Source organism: Lutjanus erythropterus, chromosome 6 (genome assembly GCF_056507025.1).
Source record: "Lutjanus erythropterus isolate fLutEry1 chromosome 6, fLutEry1.hap2, whole genome shotgun sequence".
Taxonomy (NCBI): Eukaryota; Metazoa; Chordata; class Actinopteri; order Lutjaniformes; family Lutjanidae; genus Lutjanus; species Lutjanus erythropterus.
Window position 1 is genome coordinate 27430828 of NC_139322.1, and position 22901 is coordinate 27453728.

Below are 22901 nucleotides of genomic sequence, written 5' to 3' on the forward strand. Positions count from 1 at the left end.
ATTCGGAATACCTGCTTTACTGTATTTCAGTCCATTTCATGTCACCTTTATGTTATACCTTCCCTCCCTGCCTATTAACAATCATCTCTGTTTATGTTTTGCCTCATAGATGACAGTGAGCCAGTGGACAGCATGTATGACACAGAGGCCGACCTCCGGGGTTTAGCGGCCGGCAGCGGAGGTGGTGCCGACAGCCCAGAAGATGAACCAGAAGATGGCATCATTAACATGTCCCCGCTGCCATCACCGACTCCTTCCCATCCAAACAACAACCACCACCACCTGCTGCACCCCCACATCTACGCCACCCACCACCACCACCACCTTCATAACAACAGCAACAGCAGCAGCAATGACCAGGACTTCACCACACCCAAGGAGGGCTCGCCCTATGAGGCACCCGTCTACATTCCAGACGACATTCCCATTCCCAGTGACCTGGAGCTGCGGGAGTCCTCTGTGCCCGGTGCTGGCCTGGGCGTTTGGGCCAAGACCCGCATCAGTGCTGGTGAGAGGTTTGGTCTGCACAGCACGCTGCATCACGAGGCCACGGGCAAAGACAGCTCCTTCGGATGGGAGGTAGGAACCAGCCTTCTTTTTACCTAATTTTGGGGTCGTTTATTGTTTTTTCTCTTTTCATTTCATCACAGATGTCACTTTTGACCATTTACATATTTTATAGCTCAAACACAAAAGTACAGTAAAATATGAAATGTAAGAGTGATGTTGTATAGGAATGAATGAGCTGCTCTTCATTCACATATTTAGCCATCATTCACAGGCGATCTCATCATCAGCAAAGATGCCCGTTCCATTGGCATCCCTCTTATGATTGGACCTCCGCATACAGACTTACACACACACACACACACAAAACACACTCATCCAGAATTCCAGCAGCACCGTGATGTCAGATGGAAAAATCTGGCTGATTAGTGGAGGTATCAGCTTTTCTGGGCGTCGGTCCGAGCGAGCACACTCATTTGGTCACGCCACCCGATATGGAAATGGAAGAAGCATGGCCCAATGCGGTGGCGGCATATTGAACTATTAATTTTCATTTCAACATGACATTAGAGGATATTGAAGTTGCTTCAGTAAGCTCATTAGGGAAAAAAAAGAAACTCCCGATCCCTGTCCCTCTCTCTGTCTCCCTTTCGCTCGTTCTCATATGGCTAATCAGAGATGAAATATACTGGCCTGCTTTTCATTTCACTCACTCCTTGACTCTTCATTCTGAGGGCGGCCGGTCATTCACAGAGTCTAATATTACATTTGTATGTAATAAGGTATAGAGACTTTGACTCTAGAAGTTAATCATTGGAACACCATGTTGGAAAGGGCATCATGTGGTTAAATTAGACACCACCAGCTGATGTGCACAGTTGGAAGTTTACAGAATTTTAGACCTGGACCAACAGGCCATGCAGAGAGAATTTTTCGCACCTTTTTATGGTAGTTTCCAATAACTATACATTTAGAAGACCACTAAAAATTAGAATTTTAAGCAAACAATTTATATTGAATGTTGCATGTTGGGAGACATAAATTGATGAGATAGGATGATAAAGTGTCTTGTAGAGTGGGGAGAATTTGTTCTTTACACTGTAAAAAAACAGGAATTTTATGGAATCAACTAATCTTTCCTAGATTAATATAAATATCATTTTATTTATTCAAGTTAATTCAACTTAAAAATATCTAGTATTTATTTTCAGAACTGATGAGTTTTTTTTAACACTTATTTTGACTTGAAATGACATGTTGAATTAATGTACAGTGTAGAGTTCAATCAACTCATTAAATTAAGTTTAAAAAAAAATCATGATCAGCGTATTAGACTAAACTTCCCAGCATCCAGTCTTTGTGAACTAAAACTCTCCAGAGACCCTTCTGTTTTATAGTGGGAAGAAAACATGAAAACTTGCTTTGGATCTCAAATACACTTTAAGACAAGCCATGGTTGTTTATTTTCACAATAATGAAAACACTGCAAAGCATGATGAAGGTTATCATTTAATTCAGTCCCTATATGCTTAAACTTACAATTTAATAAATTATAATGAATGTTAAATGTTAAAAATATTTATCAGTGTGACTGAAGAGATGTTGGTTCAACTTAATATCTTAAGCTTATTGAACATGTATTCTCAAGTACAACTGAAATAACATCAAGTTTATTTGACTAGGAAAGTTAATTTGTGGTGAATTACAAAATTGACTCAACTTGTCTTTTCAAATTCAGTAAACTTAAAATATTAATGCAACCTGGACAACTTTTTTAAGATTTTACAGTGTAGCTTACACATCTTACATTTTGTATTGTAATCAGATAAGCAATGAGAGGTAATGAGAGCATCACTGTATTAGTGTAGTAGTGGTACAAAACATTGGAGAATTTGGAATTAAAAGCAATTATAACAGATATTATCAGTAATATTCTCAAAGCATGTGGCTAAATTTTACATTTTCTTTTCAGGAAGAAATTGCAAATATAGTGACAAACTTGTTGCCTTAAAGTATTGTCCATAAATCCCTCACTGACAAGATTTTCATGGAAAGTGTCCCCTTGATTGCTTCAGTCTGATGAACTCCTGGTGGTTTCCACCAAAGCCTTCGCTTCTTTTTTCACCCCGTTTTCTTCTGAACAGTTGTAGGAGAAGACGATCTGAGCACACACAGGCACACGCTATGTGGCAGTGTGCCAGGCTGAACATTTTCCTTTTTAAAGTTCATATTATGGCTAGCCATTCGGGGTGCAAAGGGCACCTCTCCAAAAGCTACACTCTCCCCGTAGCTCTCATGTTTTCTCTCAGTTTCCCTCCTCCTTCCTTTTTTCTCCCCAGACACCGGACTAATGCATATTCATCAGATACGCTTTAGCTCTCTGGCTTGTAGGAAAAAAGGCCACGTTCAGCTCTAAAGAGATACATTCACACATGTGCTCATAGAAATGTCCTGGCATAGACACACACACCTCCCTGAAAAGAGAGAGACTCAGCATGTTGTTGCACTTTAAGATGTCTGGTGTTTTGACCACTTTAAAGGTAGAATATGCAGGACTTGTTTGTTTCTGTTTGTAAATGCACTGGAAAAACTCCTATGCTTTGGGTTGGTAAAGCATCCTGAAAATTGTGAAATAATTAGAAAATGAGAAAATCCAGGCAGAGGGCATCTCTGCAGATGCAGACACTTACACACACGTATAGTGGGTCATAAGTAATGATGGAGAGGCATTATGTTTTTATGAGCCCATACATTGATTTTTTGGGCGTTTTTTTTCTTTTGTAATCCTGAATAACATGCCTTAAAGAGGTACTTTGAAGCTAAGATGAAGTTTAATAAACCACCTGCTAAGGTATGATACAGTTCTTCATTTGCATGTTGCTGTCAGCCTGAGGTCAGCTTTGTTTCTCCTCAAGCTAAAATCTTTGGCCTCCTAACTTGTCAAAAGGCCACAATTGATCCGTCTTCTTGTCCTCCTCCCCACTGGTCATTGGAGGACTCACTCTGACTTACGCTGTATTATTTTTTCAAGATATCCTGTCTGGTTTGGGGCTGGAAGCCTTCGGGGGCTCTCCTCTCCCAGACTCTTATCACAGATAGTCATAACAGTCAGCCTGTTGATAGTCATCAACAGACTCCCTGAGGAGTCCAATACACCCCCTTCCTCCCCCTATGCACCATCTACCCCTCTACTCATCTACTGCCGCTGGTCTTAGACAAATAGACAGGCGAGTGAAGAAAGATGTTAAAAAGGACGAGAGAGAAATAAGGATTAATAGGGATGGATAGAGTAAGAAAAGAAGATGTAAAAAACATATTTCTCACAGCGTCAGAAATGCTGGAGGAGTCTAAATACTCTTCATGGAAATTCTGTGAATATGTGTGTGTTACACCAGTCCCCTGCCAAAATGGGGATGTGTTTTGAGAGATAATAAATGAAGTCATGTCAGATCTCTGTGGTGTAAATGTGATCATATCTAACCAAGGCTTCACACATTATAGCTCAAATCTTCTTGGTAGTGAAGACATGATTGGATTAAGTGCTGAATGTAGTTATCAGAGTGATTAGTTTAACTGTGCTTCCACTTTATAATAAATTGTGGTAGCACTTAACGCAAGACTACCTTAATAAGTGATTTATAAATTGTTTATAATTTGCTTATTTTTTTAGGTTGTAAACACTTTATAATTCATTAATAAGCTGTTACAACACATTAGATAACAAGGGCAACAGTAACCTGTTGCCTACCAAATAATGAACCCACATTTATCTGTGCTGTTGAGCTTCAGATCTCATTGCTTACTTAGCTTACTTTGTCTTCTCCGTCAGCAGCATATATACCTGTCAGCTTCCTCAGATATTTCTAGATTCTTTGCAAGTGTGAGTTTTGGAGATATCGACTGTAGAGATGATGGCCTTCTCTCCAATATAATGGGACTAAATGGAACTCTGCTTGTGGTGCTCAAAGCACAAAAAAAAAATAATAATAATAATAAAAAAATAAATCCAGTAGATTTTACTGAAGAAAGGAAGTAGTTCTACATGAAACACAACAAGGCCTCTATATTATCTTGAGTAACCAGAGCATGATTAATTTTTCAAATATATTTTTTGGCTCTTTGAGCCCTGCAGGCCGAGTGACTATTGTCAGTTCCAGAGAAGGCCAACTCTTTTAAGGCCAGTATCTCCAAAACTTAGTAACTCAAACCAAAACAATCTGGATGAATAAATAGCACAGGCCGTGGGAAAAATATGTATTTTTAGATTTTTGAATTTATGGTGAATGTCCTTCCTAATGAAGCTGACAGCTGAAGTTGTCCTTTCAATAAGTTATTCACATTTATCCACCGTCAGCATATGTTAATAGTCAAAAAGTTTCTTTTAACATATCAAAGTCACATCAAATTACCAGATTCATACACCAAGGTTTGGCGGTATTATTTACCTTACCATTTTCAGCATGCACCATTTCACACTTTAAAATATAGCTCCTAAATAAAGCATTTAAAAATCCCTGTTTATCAGGGTAGTCTTACTCTAAAGTGTTGCACACAGTTTGCAGTACAGTCAAGCTGTATACTGTAGTTAAACAGCCTTGTTTTGTTTTTTTTTTCTTGAAAACCACCTAATTTTAAGTTGATTGAATTGTCAAAAATGCTGCACATACAGCCCTGTAATCCTTTAAAACATGAAATCACCAAAATTGCAGTTACAAGGTTTTTACTCATCAATGATGATATATGCCATCTGCAGAAGTATACTCGAGTCCAAAACAGTTTAACTACATTGACTGCATTTTTGTGGATTTTTTACTAAGACTGGCAATAACTCATTATGTCGGCTTTGGGAGCACCGCGGTCTACCAGTGAAGCCAAACAGCTCTAACAATCACATGGCACAGACTCTGTAGTGCTTTCTGGATCTCTTAGTGGAAGTGTAGATTGGTTGAGAGTAACAGAAAGTGGGAGTGAAAGAGTAGGAATGAGAGAAAGAAGAAAGAGGAAAGCAGGGAGGAAGCCTACTATTGTCTGTCCTGGGGCACCGGGGACTAGAAGAGGTGTTAACTCAGACTCATTTCAGCGAGACGGACAGCTCAATCTAAGAGCTGCTTCGCTGCAGGCCATGGCCATTCTCTTCTGTCTCAGACTCCCTCTCTGGGCCAGCACCGAGTCATCCATTTAAAAACCATTATGCTCCCCCTTTAGCACAACATGATAGAACGCCAGGGCCCCAGGTCTACCGTATGTGTGTGTGTCTCCCTGGTTGTGTGTGTGTAGGGCTGCCAGCCCCTCAGGATAGGAAGGCCTGAGCAAGCAGAGTGAGGCAAGGCCCTCAGAGAGTCCACTGTGGGGATCTACTGTCAGAGTGACTGCTGCTATTATCTGGCCGGTAGATTGACCTGACTTGCCTATTGATAGAGTCATGTCACCATACAATAGCTGGGGGTATTGTGCTCTTCACTGACTGGCATTGAATGGACTCACTGATCTAACTCACTCCCCTGGGTGTTCAGATGGCAGGAGAGAGTGCAACACATTTGTGGAGGAAGTGGTGCATGTTGATAGAACAAACTGCAAGTTTACAGCTTCAGGATCTCTGAGCGACATTGAATCCTTCCTACAGTAACGATTTTGACATTTATCTTTAGAACAAGGGTTTCCAAACCTTTTTAGCTTGAAACCCAGAGAAATTTGGAAGGGAAATTTGATGTCTCCCGTGGGACACAAACATACATTTGTGATAAAGAACACAACAAACCATGAATTTAACATTTATGACGTGTTTATGTAATTATGAAAATATAGTGGTTAATGTTGAGAGCCTAAAGCCTCATTTATGCCCCCTGTGCGAAAATAGATGTGTCTGTGACAGATGGTATAACCGTCACTGACCACATTCTTCCATGTGTCCGTTACACTGGCATGGATTTTAAGCAATACATCCACTAGAGGGCGCCGCTCAAAGTTAAAAGTTACCACCAAGAAGGGTCAAAAGTTTCTAACATCAACAAACGTGGCAACACTGGAGGAAGTTGTAGTAACGTATGTCTTGTGAAAGAGGCAAAAGCAAAGGAAGCGTTACAGATGGTGGTGGTCTGTACGACCATTAAATACACCACAACATGTGAACAGGGGATTCTTTCCACCAACTAACTGACGACAAATGTCATTTCCACTCAAGGATTTTTAAAGCCTCTTGGGCGTGTCTTGCCTGAGCTATTGGCCGCACTGTTACACGCTTTCAAGCTTTCAGAAAATGTGCACAAATATGGACAAAATGAAGGCAGAGTATGGACAGACGGCTCCATCCATATGCGTATGTGTAGCTAAAGTTTAGCATAAATGAGCCTTAATAGGGCAAACGGGAGTGGATCAAAACGAGGCTTTGAACTAAACTATTGTAGTGATGGCCCACATTTCCCATGTTGCCAAGTGCCGGGCTGTTTTATGTTCTAAAATGCAAATGTTACTTTTTGTTTGTGTATATTGGTGGTTCTTGTCTGTAGCCTAATTGTCATTTTTGTGCTGGTTTATAGTTTTAGCCATTAGTGAGATTGGCTGTTACATTTCTTAACCCCAACTGCGTTTTGCTACTGTATTTGAGACTTTTAAAGTCATTAGAAAAACAATAGAGAATCAAATCTCACATTAATGTCTAATGTATTCATAACATTTTTGAAGCAAACAAAAACTGATATGGCCAAGCCCTTTTGAAGCGATATTAATAGTGTTGATTCCCACTGCGTACCCAGTGACCACTGGGCGTGTCCTTGCACCTCTTAATCATTGCTTTTGAAACTTGTCTAGCACCTGTTAGCTTTGTCTTTTCTCACTATCTTTTGTTTCTCCAGCTTGAGTGTTTGCTATCTCACGATGTTCTTGCTCAGGTCAAAACACATCAGGTGTGGCAACACAATCTCACCCACTGTGAGAAGATGGAGCCGCTCGCTTGTCAGTTTTGGCTGATATATTCGCAGCTAAACTTGTAATTACTTATGTTGGAGGTCTGCTGTTGTCCGTCTATAGAATGTAAATGTTAGACAGCACAATACCTTCAGGGTATCGCATATTAAAGGTGATATATGAAGGACATATTGTGAATTTTGATTGTAAGGATGTGCTGTGATGTACACCGTTTGGACAAGGTCAACACAAATGCTTTCACACACAAAAACATGTATCATAGATGCTGCGTCAGCCCTGCAGCCATATTTGTCTCTTTGCAGCAGTGGACCTTGGGATGACTTTGTTGCCAGGCAAACTTCTTTTCCTCTGTCCCTCATTCTTTTTCTGTTTACTTTTTGTGGGGTGATTTTCCATATCAGTATCATTCATCCAGTGATGTGTGGAAAGAGGCAAAAAGTATGCTTGCTCTTCTGTTTACCCTGTTATTGACATAGTGATAGGCTAAGACATCTGGCGGGCACTCTCGTGTCGCCAAGGTTCAACGTGACAGATACAATCCAGCCATGGCATCATGCATCTCCCTCACCTCTGTCAGGTCCTTAATCTCCAGTATGACAGCTCTCTTTTTATGTTGACGCTGTGCTTCTTTTGTTCTAATCGCTGAGCTAAGCTCACGTCCTTGTCTCAGAACTTCAGGGAGAAGAAGTCCTGGCGCACCCTGACACTTATCTGTCCTGACCCACCTCTCGCCTCCTAAAGTGTTTGCTCGCCTTTTGTGTTTTGCCTGAGGAGGGCGGATGGCCAAGTTCTTATGCTGCAAGATATCCCTATAGGGCATTCAAGGTGCAGCTTGGAACTTGTCTGATCTGTTTGCCTTCCACAGAAAGGTGTTCCTTATCTTGATGCTTGGCCCTTAAGGTGACTGGTACCGAACTGATAGGGCAGAAACTCCCTGGGACTGCCAGGAGACAGTAGTCACACCAAGTGAATGGATAGTATGAGACAGAGTGAGAACGAGAGGGCGTGAGATAACGAAAGATAGAGTCGTTTCCTGCTTGATTTGACTAATGTGCTTTCCAGTGTTCTCACGGTGACAGTCATGTTCTGCCGCTTTGATTATGAGTGTTGGTTAAGGTCAGAGAAAGTGAGCACTTACTAACCATAACACAGAAATCCATTAGTCCACCATCCATTTTTAGACACTCAGACCTAACATTACCTCTAGTTAACTCAAACCCCTGCTGTGTGGACTATTGAATAGCATGAGTGAAGCTCTTCACGTAAATGGGGTCATTATCATGTCTTTTAGTAATCAAATCAGGACCATGTTCTGATGAGCATGGCCTTGAGCTGAGAGTACTTCTCCTCAAAGCTGCAACGCAGAAAACAGCAGGACATCTTCGTTTTATCTCCTCAGATCTAGTTTAATTGGAACGTAGAAGATAATTTTATGTTAAAAGGTCAGTTCACCTAAATTGCTCACCGAGAAAACATATTCTTCCACTTTGACCTTGTGCTATTATGGAGTTTTGAAATATCCAACGCTTAGACTTCTGCTGACACCCCTGTACAACAGAGATAGAACTGCTTTGGTAGTGCACAGAACACTGAATGTGTGCAATTTCTCACAAACCAGGTGCATAAAACTGAAAATAGCTGCATAGTTATCAGCTACCAATGATTAGTACAAAAACATGTTACATATTATCATTATTGATTAATCTGCTGATTAGTTTTGCAATTTAATTAATTCATTTTAATTCATTGATATTTAAAATATAAAAAATAAAAAAAATGTGAAAAATGTGATGTCTTCAAATTGCTTCTTTTGTCCAGCCAACAGTCCAAAACCCACAGACTTATCATTTACTATCATAAATGACAAAGAAAAGCAGAAAATCCTTGAATTTAAGAAGCTGCAAGCAGCAAATGTTTGACATTTTTGTTCGACAAATGACTTAAACAATGATTCAATTGTTGTCAAAAAATAGTTGGAAACTCATTTTCCTTTGCTTGACTAATCAATAAATTGACTGATCATTGCAGCTCTAGTGCTGTCATGAAAAAAATATTTTAACAAAGTAATCTTCGAAATTTTCTAAACATGAAAATTGTGAACACATATATAGAAGTAACTGCATATTTTGCATGATGGCCACATGAAGTTATGTGTTAACATAAGGAGACACTCTGGCACATGTGCGTTTTAGTCCCACATCGTAATGAAAAGGATATCAATCCTGTGGTTTCTAATAACAGTATTGACCAACAGTGTGTGGTTTTCTGTCATCATTATTTGACTTTGACAGAAACCCCAAGTTTACACACGGAGCGAAAACACCAGAGAGCGAGCGTAACACCACAAGTCTCGGGCCTGGATGCTGTAATATCTTCCATTCACGTTCATTTTATGTAGGTTTTAAACATGCCATTAGCCAATTTAATCCAATTTTCCCAGCTTTCGGAGCACTCCAGTGGAACAGATTCCATCTAATATTAAACATATGGTCGTCGTTGCCCCTAGAAACACCACAGCAGCACTGCCTTTTTTTTTTTAAAGAAAGCTGTTAAAGACAAGCCTCCTGTGTCCCAGTGCAAACCGTTGTCAATTATCTTCAATGAACACGGTAATTGATAACGAGGAAGCAGGGCAGCAAATTAAATGTCAGGTTTGATTAGAAGCCTGATACCTTATCATTTGTTCATAACTCGTTACCAACATCTGTTAATTAGTTAATAAATTAATCTGTAAGGCTCAGATGAAAGGTGCGCAGGCTCCCGAGGAAGTACATGGGGCAAAGTCATCCATCTTTGAAGAGAGTGGAACTCGACAAATATTGTCCCTGGGATTTGGGCTGTTATTACTTGGTCATTGGTTTCAGACCTCAGCCACTCCAGCCAAGCATTCTCAATGGAACCTCTTGTTTTCCTGAATAACCCCCCCACAGTCTCCTCACGCATCCCCACCACAATGCTGTCCTTTATTTCATGAGGTTACTCTTAGCAGAGGTGCTTTAAGCAGTAATTTAAAAACCCCCACATTGGCCCATCAGTCCTCTGTGGTGAAGCGCAGGTAACTCCTGTCCAATCATCCCCCCCCCCCCCCGTTTCGCCGTGTATCTGGTGAAACCCCGTCGTTCATCATTACCTTGATGAATAGTCCCATCAGTTAGGGCCTGAGGGCAGCAGCAGACAATGACACTGCTCTTTGCCACCGTGGAAGACGATGACATTTGTCAAATGCTGTTTATATTGGTGATTAGATTTATGCTTTTATGTAGACATACACTTTTCCCCCTTCCCAGCTCTCGCTGCAAGGCTGATTTTTATGAATTAGTCATGAAACAAGGCTCATCTCATGGCAGCTCAGCATATTTTGTCACATATCTGTGTGGGTGTAAGGGCACGTTCATACCAAAAGGTGCAGTTCCTGGACCAAAGTAATGTGAGAGTGATACATTGTTTGAATTTTCCAACCAATTTGGTTTGTGTTCAAAAAGTTCACAGTTGTTCTACCTGGATATCATACATCACTGTCAGGCTGTGTTCATGCTGTTGTTGATCTGGAGTCCATACAAGCAGACAAAAAGACCACACATATGAACGTCTCATAAGGGCATTAAATAATTTAATAATGCAGGCATTTCTCACTTTGTCTCCTGCCAGTCCACATTTTGGTAGCAAACGTGCTTCCACTTCGCCGCTCACCAAAACGGAAAGAGAACATGTTTTTAACCAATGAGTGATACATACAACGATACACTTCTGTGAATGGTTCAAATGGTGTTCATACCATAAATGAACCACTTCGGAGTTCATTTGACAGCTGGCTGAGACCACCCCTTCGAGGCAGACCAGAAGGTGGTTGTTTGGTATGGACCTGAGTTCAAGTTCACACCAACCCAATTGAACCACACCAAGGGTGTAAACGCTCCAGGGTTTGTTTCAACTGGACTAAACAGGGTTTGTGTGAACCCAGCCTTATATTTTTATATCTACAAGCGTATAAGTGTGAGCCCACCATTGCAAGACCTTTGTTAGTCACAAATCACTCATATTTCTTCCATTTTCACTCACTTTCCCTCTCTCCCTCACTTTAAATCTCAATCCCTTGTGCCGCTTAACATTTCTGTGACTCAAGCAGGAGGTGGTGACCTATTAATCAGGTTCCCGTGGCTGTTGTGATTGCCATTTTCCATAATCAGATACACAACATGGCCCAAAAGCCTTGGCTGCAGAAATACTTATTTTCGTTAACTCCTTGCAGTTCTTGTGCTGTACTTTAGAGCTCAATCCATGAGCAGTGAGCCCAGGAGAAAACTGGAGCACATGGCTGTGCCTTTTAATTACTTTTTATTAGGTATAAGGACTAACACTGCGGCACAGTGTGTGTCTTTGTCAGTGTCAAAGAGTCATGGTACAAGCAGAGATTATAAAGGGCCCTCATAGGCATATGATTGGTGAAAGGAGAGGGAGGACTCTCACTAACCAATCATCTTATAATAAGTATAAATGTTCAGGTAACCTTTCTGTCCTGTTTTTATACAAGAATTGTTTTAAAAGCTTGATATTAACTGTTTTAACTGTGTGTTAGGGTGTATGTATATACTGTAATGTGTTAAACACGAACATGCACAGGAATATAAAGTGTAGATTACCACATATGTCCACACAAACATAAAGAGACACAGGCAGGCAGGAAAAAGACATTCTCCTATGTTATTCTTTCCTCTACTTGGTCATTTAGAATAACAGGGTAGAGTGAGAAGCTAAGCACGATGACGACATTAGATCTAAAAACAGTGTTGAATTGTTGAAGTGTCGAACACGCCGGGACGTCTTTACTTTGGAAAGTCTCCGGAATCGCTTGAGTGATTTTCGCTCATTTTCTCCACCACTGTCATTGGGAGTCTTGTCTGCATGAGACAACAAGGAGGTTTTGACAGAGTCAAGATTTGTAGAGGTGCTCGTGTGTGTGTGTGTGCTCTTGTGTGTATCTGCGTGCACACAGACGCACATGTTCACATTTCTCTCTTTTAATCATCTCGGGCACTGGTCCACCCTCCGCATAATCCTAAATCTGTCACATTTCCCCAACTAAAACAGGATCTCACCAGGAGTTTGGTGTAATATCTTAATTTAGTACCAGTGCTTGTGTCAAGATGACAAATAACAGTTTAAACAGATGTTTCCCAGACATTTCATAAATGAGATATCATTGCCTCATTCAATTCTGTTTGCAATGTTCTGCACACAAGTCACTGAAACAGTGAATTTCGATTTTCGATGTTTCCTAAGAATATACATTATAACTGCACGAAAATATGTTTGCAGGGATATTTCTTGATTATGATTAAAGAGTCTAAAAATGACAGCATCAAAGTCTTTACAAGTTCATGAGACCACAGACACCATATAAAATAATTCTTTAATTATGTCTCAGGAATTACGTAACATATTAAGCAAGTGATGACATCCACACAGCTTGTTTTACTTTGCCAGTACAGGTGTCACTGAGACTTTTATTTACATGTAGATGTGAAAGAGACTCTGATGACGTGAGGTAGTGTAGACAACTAAAACATCTTTACATGAGCCATGTGTGTGTGTATGGAGAAATCTTTTTTTTTTTTTTTTTGCATAGCGTTCAACACTAATATGCAGTCAGTGTCAGCTAATACATGACAGACAGCTGTAGAAAATTTGAGGGGTTGCTACAGTGACTTTTATTTCACCTAATAAAAGAAAGTAGGCTAAGTAAAATTAAAGTTTTGTCAAAATACAATTAACCGTGTCAGGAATGTCACAGACAAAATGTTAGGAATTAACAGACGAACAAGCTAGTGCATAAATGAATGAGCAAACAAACACAAATCAATCTAATCCTTACTTTATTCTCACAATCTGAAATTATAACCTGATTATTAGTTTGGGTGTCCAAAGAGAAAGGCATCATGAGAGAGGCTAAACTGGTTTCTGCAAATTAGTCAAGTCAGTTTTATTTATATAGCACCAAATCATAACAGAAGTTATCTCTTCTTTCATATAGAGCTGGGCTAGACTGTCCTGCTTATAATATTATTTTCAGAGACCTAACCATTCTCACAAAGAGCAAGCACTAAGTTGACAGTGGTGAGTAAAAACTTTGTTTTAACAGTCAGAAACCTCGAACAGAACCTGGCTCTATAAGGTGGACGGCCATCTGCTGCAACTGGTCAGGTTCTTAATGCTCACAGCAGCAACGGCAAGCCTCTCAGTCACTCTGTCCTCTGTAAATGTCATATGATTCTGCTCTGTGTCACTCTCTCTGGAGAGGAGGTGAGCTGATGTTGGTGCAGCTGGTACGCAGCGGTACCCAGCATGCCACCCGGTACGACAGGATGGAGGAAAGAAAAAACAGAAAAATATTCTCTGAGACTCTTAGGCTTGAGCCATGTGATGCAGAAGTTATGCCAAACAACAGAACAAAAGCATTGTCACATTGTGTGTGTGACTGTATGTGCACATGACCCCCATCATTACCTTGATAATATTAGTGTGCATCTATAGTATGTATCTATTTGATAACATGATGGTTGTTTGGCATTAAATGAAAATCTTTGTTATCCTCATGTATGTCATTGTGCTCTTTTTATCCTCCCTCTTCTGTACTTTATGAGCCATTTTTCTTTTTTTAATAGCTGAAATCAAATACTGAGCCTGATTTATAATGAAACTCTTCATATGCCACTTTGCCTGCTGTTATTTTATTGGGCCTGAGTGTTTCTGGTGACACAGCCTGCTCCCCTCTGCTGGCCGAGAGCTTACAATGCCACTTTCTAACAAGTTCTGAGTGCTTTTAATGTTGTGTGGCTGACATTGTTTATTCAGAGAAGGAGAGAGGCAGATATTCTAGTAGAAACTGTAGAAAGAGTGCAAAAAGTGCACGGTCCACACGCACTTGAAGCATGGTGCCTACCAAACCACTCAAGCAGTCCAAGTCAGCTTTTTTTTCCCAACCCTTCTTCTTCTTCCTCTCTTGTGCAGTGCAGGATGCTTGACGGGAATCATCATCATTTTCTTGCTTTTCATATCATAATTTCTCTTTTTATCTATTTTACTTCTGTGCTCATACACCTGCACATATGTTCACAAGTGCAGGCACACAGAACCCACTCTCTTTTTGTAGCATTCATTTGATGGCTCACTACAGGGCCTTCTGAGCCTCCCTCAGTGAGTCTTATGTTCAACTGCATACTTGTAAACAAACATCAATGTGCTCTTACAGTTCTTGCAAATAGTTTAATTTCTTTTAGCATGCCAGTGTACTGTCAAGTGTTGTTTTCTCTGCATTAGACATTATGTGCTTTCATGACAAAATGCAGTGCATGTGCTTTAATTATACTGAGATCACACACTGAAATCTTTTCTTTTGTGATTCATTGATTTTTCACCCTTCTTTCTCAATTTTATGTGCCCTCCCTCTCTATTTCTCCTCTCCTTTTTTCTTTTCGCTCCCTCCTCTTTTCCTGGCCTCCAGGGTCCCAGTGCTTCTAATTCGGCCTTATCAGTGAAGTAATTTAGCTGCCACAGCTTGGGTTTCTGTTGCGCGGCGAGCGGCCCCATTGTCCTGCCCTGCTGTTGCTGAGATAAACCCTCAGATTGAACAAAGTCCGCGCTGACCTTTACAAACTCCCAAATCTCGCTCTGTACACCCCTCCAACAGAGATTCTCTCTGCCTCGAGCTCTTTTCTGAGGGTGGGGGTGGGGGCTTGGGGCACATCAAGTGGGAGGGAGACGGCGGATGAGTGTGTATGCATGTGTGTGAAAGAGCGAGAGTGTGTGGGGTCAGGGTGGATTGAGTGAGCGTGAGATGGACAGGGGAGAGGGATTAAGATGGCTGACTGAGCCTGTCTATATTTCCAATGGCACTTCGCTCTGAGAGGGAGGCCGTGGAAGAAAAAGTGCACCGCAAGCAAAGCGTTCAAGTGTGCATTTTTCTGTCTCCTTCAGATGGCTAGAAGCTTTTGTGTGCCACATCCTCTGACCTCAACATCCAACCAGAAATATAAGTTCTTTGCCATTAAAAGTAAAAGACAGCTTGTGTCTTAGTTCTTGTACTTGCTGCTGACGTCCCCGTAACGGCTCATTGAGAGAATCCTGACAAAAGCACCGTTGAACCCCTCGTCTTACCTCCATTGTTATCTATCATGTCCTTCATTCCTTGGCAGAAGGCCCAAGAGGAGTCTGTCGGGATTGTTGCTTTGACACACAGTGAAACGGCTAGAGAGGAACGGTTGAAGCCAAGTGGCTGGGGGAGGGTGGATGAGGTGGGGCGGGTTGGATGCTGTGTCGGGGAGGTTTGGGGCACAATGCAACAGGAGTACCCTCTCCATTGTGAACCACTGTCATCCTTCAGAAGCCACTCAACTGGCTCTCCACGCAGCAAATCCTCTCTGCTCTCTATTCCAGCCGTCTGTCGGTCAGGCAGGGAACCTCATCAAAAGGTCTTGGAGTTGGGGATTGAAACGGAGTGGGTGGAGGGAGGCAGGATGGTGGAGAAGAGGGGAGGTTGTTAGTGTGGAGTTGGGGTGGCGAGGGACAAGGGCACAACAGGGCTCTAAATTCAGGTGTGGGCTTCAGAGTTAGTGATGGATTGAAGAGAATCTGCTCCACTCGCTCCGTTGGTCAGGGTGGCCCTGTGTTCATCCCTCCATCCATCCCTCCTCCTCACCCCTCCGCACCCCCCCACCCCAAACCCACCAGCCCACCACCTCCACCACCTGCCTGCAAACCACCACCAGTGTTCCCAGGGAGATGAGCGCCACGGAGAAGAAGGCCCACAAGGGATTAACTTTTCACATGGCTGGGAGTCCTCGTCTCAAAAGACCTGACAACCCCAGACGGCTTGATTAAAAAAGAAAAGAAGAGAAGAGAAGAGGAAAGGAGGGAGGAGGGGGAGGGAGGGAGGGCACAGGAGGAGGAGAAGAGGGGGAATTCTTCACATGATGGCCCTGAGAGAGGGATTTTGGATATTGGGTGTCTTTTTTTCCCTTCATCCAAAGCCCCCATGTCTTGGTTGAGAATGAGCAAATTGTTCCTCCTGTTCTCTCTGCAGTCTCTGTGTTGCACTGGCCTGAAGATGTGGGTGGGCACCAGCACACATTTTTGACTTCACACAGGAAGGATGTCCACAAGTTAAAATCAAGTTAAAAAAAAACAATCATGGTGGACGTTGCAGCTTTTGATTCCACTTCTCATCTGCTTTTTGGCCTTTGGATGCCTGATCCATTGAGGAACCCAAAGATTCAATCAGTGGTTCCACTTTTCTGCAATTTTATAAATATATCAGGATGTATTGTTTATTAATCTGTCATTAATGTATTATCACAAGCCCTCTGTTGTTCTGTGTGTGTCAGCATTGCATTACAGTCAAGGAAGACATTGGCAGAGAGAGTCGGCGAACCGTTGCCGGCTTAAAGTTCTAGTGTTCAAGTGGCAAGGCGCCCTATTTCCCCTCACTCTATCCCAGATAAATTGGGCCTCTCAGGTTTGTCTGTGAGAAAGAGAGGACAAAAATCAAAACAAACGCTCCCACTGAAGTGAAGATGGGAGTAGGGGTTGGCTTTCCTCTCTGGCTAGCGGATCAGCAACTCAACCTAGCGGGACAGCGGGCCACTTAATACCTCCCATCTTGTCCAGGTAACAGAGTGGCCCGACAGGGGGGTCAGGGAAGGTAGCAGGGTATCGTCTTACAGATCACCACTCACCCTCTGGCTTCCTCCACATGGCTCACTTACCCTCTTCTCATCTCTGCTGCTGGGACACTCTCACCCTCTCTTCCCACACCCCTCAGCGAGGATACAAACATCCATTGAGAAAGTTCTCGTGAATGTTTACACCCGGTTTCTTTCTAAAGGTCCCCTAAGATGAACCAAAACGCAAGTGGAAGCAACCCAATGACATACTCATGATTCAAGTTTTGCTGCGATTGTCAGGCTTAATTCAAATTAACAAACACCAGAATGTGGAATTTAATCTTCCGTTTTCAGAGTTCAGCTTCATTGGTTTCCATGGGGATATTTGAGAATGATAAGAGGCAGTGAAAGGAAGACCAAGCGATGGAATTAGGTGAGAAAGATCAGTACAGTCACAGACAAAGTGCATTTGAGGAACCTCATGTTTGGTTGACTCCTAAGTTTGAAAAAGGAAATATGAAAGCATAAATACAAACAGTCATGATCATCATCTAAAAGTTATATAAAAACCATGTCTGTTTTGTAGTGCAGAGGACGAGAAAGTCCATATCCAAGAGGTGACTAACACAGTCAATTAACCCTAATATCAGCCCAGATTTCTCATTAATCATGCTGCTTACCTGCCATATGGCCCCAGACTCCAAGGAGGCTCTGAACCTATTTGCTGTGCACTTGACCTTGCTGATGGGCCCAGGGGGATGCAAGAGCTGATTTCTGTCCTCTAGGATGTTATGGACCTTCTTCCTGGTCTGCTGGATAAATAGATGAACTCATAGATAGATGAACAAAGACCCAGTGATCTTACAATGAGCCACAGGTGGTTTGTGTTTTTCATTTCAACACAAATCTACATACAGAATGAGTAAGAAGCACAATACACAGTAGACTTTCGTAAGTGTTCAGAGTATTAAAGTATGGTGATACATTGACTTGCTGCTTGCATAGCCACTGTCAAGTAGTACTGAAATGATTAGCCAATTAATTAAACAGCTGGCCGATAGAAAATCTAATAATTCTGATAATGGATTAATCATTTAAGTAATTTCTGTTGGATTTCTCTTTGCCAAACATTCAGTGATTCCAGCTGCTCTAATATCGTGATTGTCTCTGTTGTAAATGAGTGTAAATAGACCTTCTTCATGGCAGCCATATTGACATGAAATAATATGGTAACAACAGTGGTTCCCAGTGATGCTAAGTACGGTGTCATTCCATTTAGCATAACAGAGCCAACATAAACAGTAGCAGCACCTTGACTTTGCTCAACCTGAATGGAAAGGAACCTTAATTAGTATAATTCGTGACACCTGTGTTTATCTTACTATTCAATGTCAAAATGGTTGCTGTGTAAAAGGTCTATTGAATTTCTAATGTTTAATTGTTTATTGGGTAAAATAAAGAATTTGAGATGCCACCTTGTGCTCTAGTTGAAAAGCTAAAAAAGTGTAAAAAATTACTATATTCTGACACATTGAAGACCACACAAATCAATGGTAAACCGACTGCACTTGTTTTGCTTCTCTACCTTAATGGAGCACAAATTGTATCAAGGTCGTTGCCTCTCATTCACCCATTCACACACAAGGGCACCCATGAAATTAGATATTCAGTGTATTGCTCAACACAGTCAACACTTCAACATGTGAGTGCGCAAGGGTCCATGTGATGTAAAGTTCATCATCAGAGGGAGTATGCGTAGGCTTTGTGTGGAAATCTGCGTTCCTCCAATTTGTTGTGACTGCACAGACTTGTCCACGGACTTGTCCACATGTCTATTTCAGACCCCATTCCACTGCTTATGTGTGGCATGCAGACTCCAGAAAGTACTGTAATATAAATACAACTAACAGGCACCCGTGCATGTGTCCGGTTGGGAGTATAATCCAGCCTTTGGTCATAACCGTAGTGTCAAGACAAAAAATGATAAAATAAAGCCATGTTATAAACATCCATTATTACTATTTAAGAAGACAGTCTCTTTGGTGTTTGAGGTTTTTGAAGGGACGTACATAATTTATGTGATACCTTTGGTCTGATCCATAATGCCAGGTTGTGGAAGTTGTGGTCAAAATTTAAAAGCATGTATGGTTTTGCAGTAGTCACAGTAGGCTGCTCCAAGTATGAATGTGACAAAAAGTAACAGAAAGTATGTAAAGTATGTGATCTGTAAAAATATCCACTTTAAGCTTAGCCCCCTGCTAGTCCTGAAGTGACAAAAATGACAGAACTGATATGATACACTGACTCATATTCGTCTGACCCTCGCACTAAATCAGTATCCAATCAGCATTTCTTTGTCTGAGCACTCTTTCCCTGCAGCACAGCTATCATTAAGTGACTCATTTAGGCCATCACAGGTAGGCCCACATCATAGCCTGCTGGTGGCTTTTAATGGGAAACGGAGTTCTTTCTACTGTAATGCATGCTGAAGTAGCCGGGGCTAATGTGACCCCTATAGTTTGGCACTGCATTAGTGCCAGAAGACCCAGCAGTGAGCCTTTAACCTGGGGACGACAGGGCCATGATTATGTTCACCGCAGGGTAGGCTCGACCAGAGGACTCTCGACTATCCACACAAAGGGACACGCGTACAATGACATATGTTGACACCGGGGGCAATTATAGGCTTATATTTTCCACAAGTTAGCAACATTTTCAGTCACTTTCTCTTACAGAGGAGTTTTAGATGTAGTTTAGTTTTAGATTTTTGATGACAAGATTTTGTTTAATTCTATTTCAATATAATTCTATTATTATAGTTATGCTACTTTCCTGATAAAGAACTGGTGTCATGTTGATGTGAGCACCTTTGTTTGAATAAGATTGAACTCCTCTTCTCTCTAAAGGCTTGATTCACTCAAATGACGAAAAACAAAACAAAACAAAACCAAGCAAAAACGAAAAACAAAACAAGAAACATATTCTTACTGGATGTAGATGAAATTTTGTTTGTGGTGCTCGCAGCATGGAGCAACAAAATTTCAGCAAAGATCAACTGCTGTTCACAGCAAGGTCTTAAGATTATTGGGACATTGCATTTGGAAAGATTTGTTGCTGTTTTATGAATGAAATCTCCAAGATGGACATCTCAAGTATGATCAGATACTATCTGTAAGATTAGATAGCACTACAGGTGTGAACAAAAACAGATTTTTTTCTTTTGTAATGGGTGTAGTCACCCTTGAACACTTAAAGTTGAAATATGTAAGACCCCAACGTTGAAAAATGAGTACTGCAATTCAAATAGCGATTTGGAGCTGTAGACGGTATAAAGATGAGATACAAGAAGATAGGTTGATGCAAGCTGTTTCTCCCCACACCCTCCTCCTCAGACTTGAAACTCAGTGAGACTATGTAAGTGCAAGATGAGCACGACATCGACACAGACAAGCAAAGATGAGTCCTACATTATAAGTTCATCAGCTGTTCCTAACTGTCAGTTGTCTGTCGATGTAAAACTAATCCTGGTATCCCTAAAACAAAAACACGCTGCTCTGAAAATACATTTTGGATTTGGAGTTCAGTGACTACTTGTCTTACTGCCAACCAGACTCCATAAACATATTGCTCAGTTTAACTGTTATAAACATCTACTCCTTCCAAAAGATTATCAATGATTTCTTACAACTCATAAACAGACACTAATTTGTTCAGTTGAACATTCTGTATTTATTTTAGCTCCAAATAAAGTGAATAAATGTGAAGTGAACAAACAAAAACAGACGTTCCAGACCAGAATGGAGATTTCAAAGGACATAATGCTGGCTGAAGCGTTCTTGTCGGAGAAGCCACTTTTTGAAATTACTACTATTTAATCTCTGATGACTAATTTTATGATTTAGTACAGTAAATTCATTACATATTTTATTACATATTAAAGTGATTTTTAATTGTTGAAAATGCAAGCCAGTACATAAGCGCACACACACATGCATGCATGCACATACACGCACACAAAATGTCGGGTTCGCACAATGAAGGCACACTTACTCTGCCTGTCCCATTTCCCTCCTCGCCACTATATCAGCTCTACAGTTACCATGTTTACTGTCTCTATTCACTTACTGACTCTTTCTCTCACTGTCCCTTTTGCACACACACACACACACACACACACACACACACACACACACACACAGGATCCAGTCGTATTTCAAGATAATTCTCTCTCCTCTAGCTCCTCTTGTCTCAGTATCCTGAGCCACTAGACACTGAATGGACCACAGGGAAAGCTGATCTCACAGACACATATTCACACACACATACACACACATACATACACACACACAAAACTGCGTGTGGTCCCACCATTTCAGTCCTCACCAAGTTTTCTAATGCTTCATCAGGTCCGAAGGTCAGGATCTTGGACTTAAGGCTAATCTTTTAAATTCCTCACTGTTTCAGTCCCTTTTTGTCTCATCAGAAGTCACCTGCCCACCTTTATAGCTTCCACTTCTACTGTTTCTTTTGTTTGCAAGATTTCACCTTGGTATGAGTACAAAAGGCTCGGTTGTTTTCTTTCCCATCTTTCTCTCTGTCTCTCCTTCTCTTTTCCATTTCCTTCCTTCTCCTCCTATTCCCCCCTTTGCATAATTCAAATCAGAATCCCCATGTGAGCACCTTGCTCTTGACCTAGCTTAGAAAGCTCCTGATTGCTTTAATAGCAGTCCTTGGACCTGGAAGGTGGGCGTCTTTAAGGAACTCTGGTGAGAATGGTGTGTGTATGTATGTGTGTGTGTGCATTGTGTGTAGGACCGAAGGGTGGTTGATTAGAACTGACCTCAAGAGTGTCAGGAGAAAAAGAAGTACAAATATGCAAAGTGGATGTGTGCGCTTGCATAATTGGGGCAGGGAGGAGTGCAGCGAGGTCAAGTAGAACAAATGGTCAGCGGAGTGAACTCAGTCTATAAAAAACACAAACACTCACCACATATATATGTATGTTTAAGGGGCACTGGTCACTTTGAGGTTTGAGATGTGAGGCTGTGATGGAAAAACTTGCCAGTCAGGGATGGCCAGCAGTCAGGGCCTGTGGTTTGTAGTGCGCCCCCAGATGGAAATGAGCATAAATGTGTGAAGCATAACATTACTGAGAAAGAGCTTATGTGCTCTGTCGGCTTACCCTCTGCAAGCAAGACTGAAATATCAGTTGGCATACACAAAAGTAGAAATGCAAGCCGGTATGTTTTGCCAAAGAGGCACAAATGTGCACAAGGCTAAGTCCTTCAACAGTGGGATTGCCCTAGCATTAGCCAAAGTCAGGAGCTCCAAAGTAAGGCCAGCTAAGGTTGGGGTGAGGCCTGGCAAACCCAAAGATTGAGTCTGAATTAGGCCCACCATTCAAAGCGACTGAAAGGAGTTCCTGAGCCTCCTATTCTCTACCAGCAAATTGGGAGGAAATCTGGCTATTGTGCAGAGTTTTGAAGAGGCTGGTGGTGGGGAGGGGGGTGCACACTGTGCTTACCTATAGATGAGAGTGGAGACAAAGGATCCTGGGACATCCAGGAGAGGCTTTGAAAATCCCTCTTGGCTGGAGGCGAAGGCGGCCTGGAGTAGCTCCTGGTGTAGAAAAGGTCAACGGTGTTCAGTCAGCATTGACACCGAATGGGAGAGGATTTAAATTGTGAATTAGCAAGGATGGAAAAGACAGGGAAGACAATTAGATTCCCATCATTTGAAAAAAAAAGTGGAACTCTACAAAGTCATCAGAAAGTTGCGGTACTATACAAAGAGTACAGTAGTTATGGTATT

The 22901-nt window shown here is 41.5% G+C and overlaps 1 protein-coding gene across 6 annotated transcripts in view; it reads left to right on the plus strand.

The window, feature by feature from the left end:
- Positions 1-22901, plus strand: part of prdm16 (PR domain containing 16) — a 246043-nt gene that overhangs the window by 81429 nt on the left and 141713 nt on the right. For all 6 annotated transcript variants that reach the window (XM_084721462.1, XM_084721468.1, XM_084721463.1 and 3 more), the window contains exon 2: positions 110-579. In XM_084721462.1, the coding sequence (XP_084577588.1) occupies positions 110-579 (470 nt within the window). The remainder of the gene's footprint in view (positions 1-109; positions 580-22901) is intronic.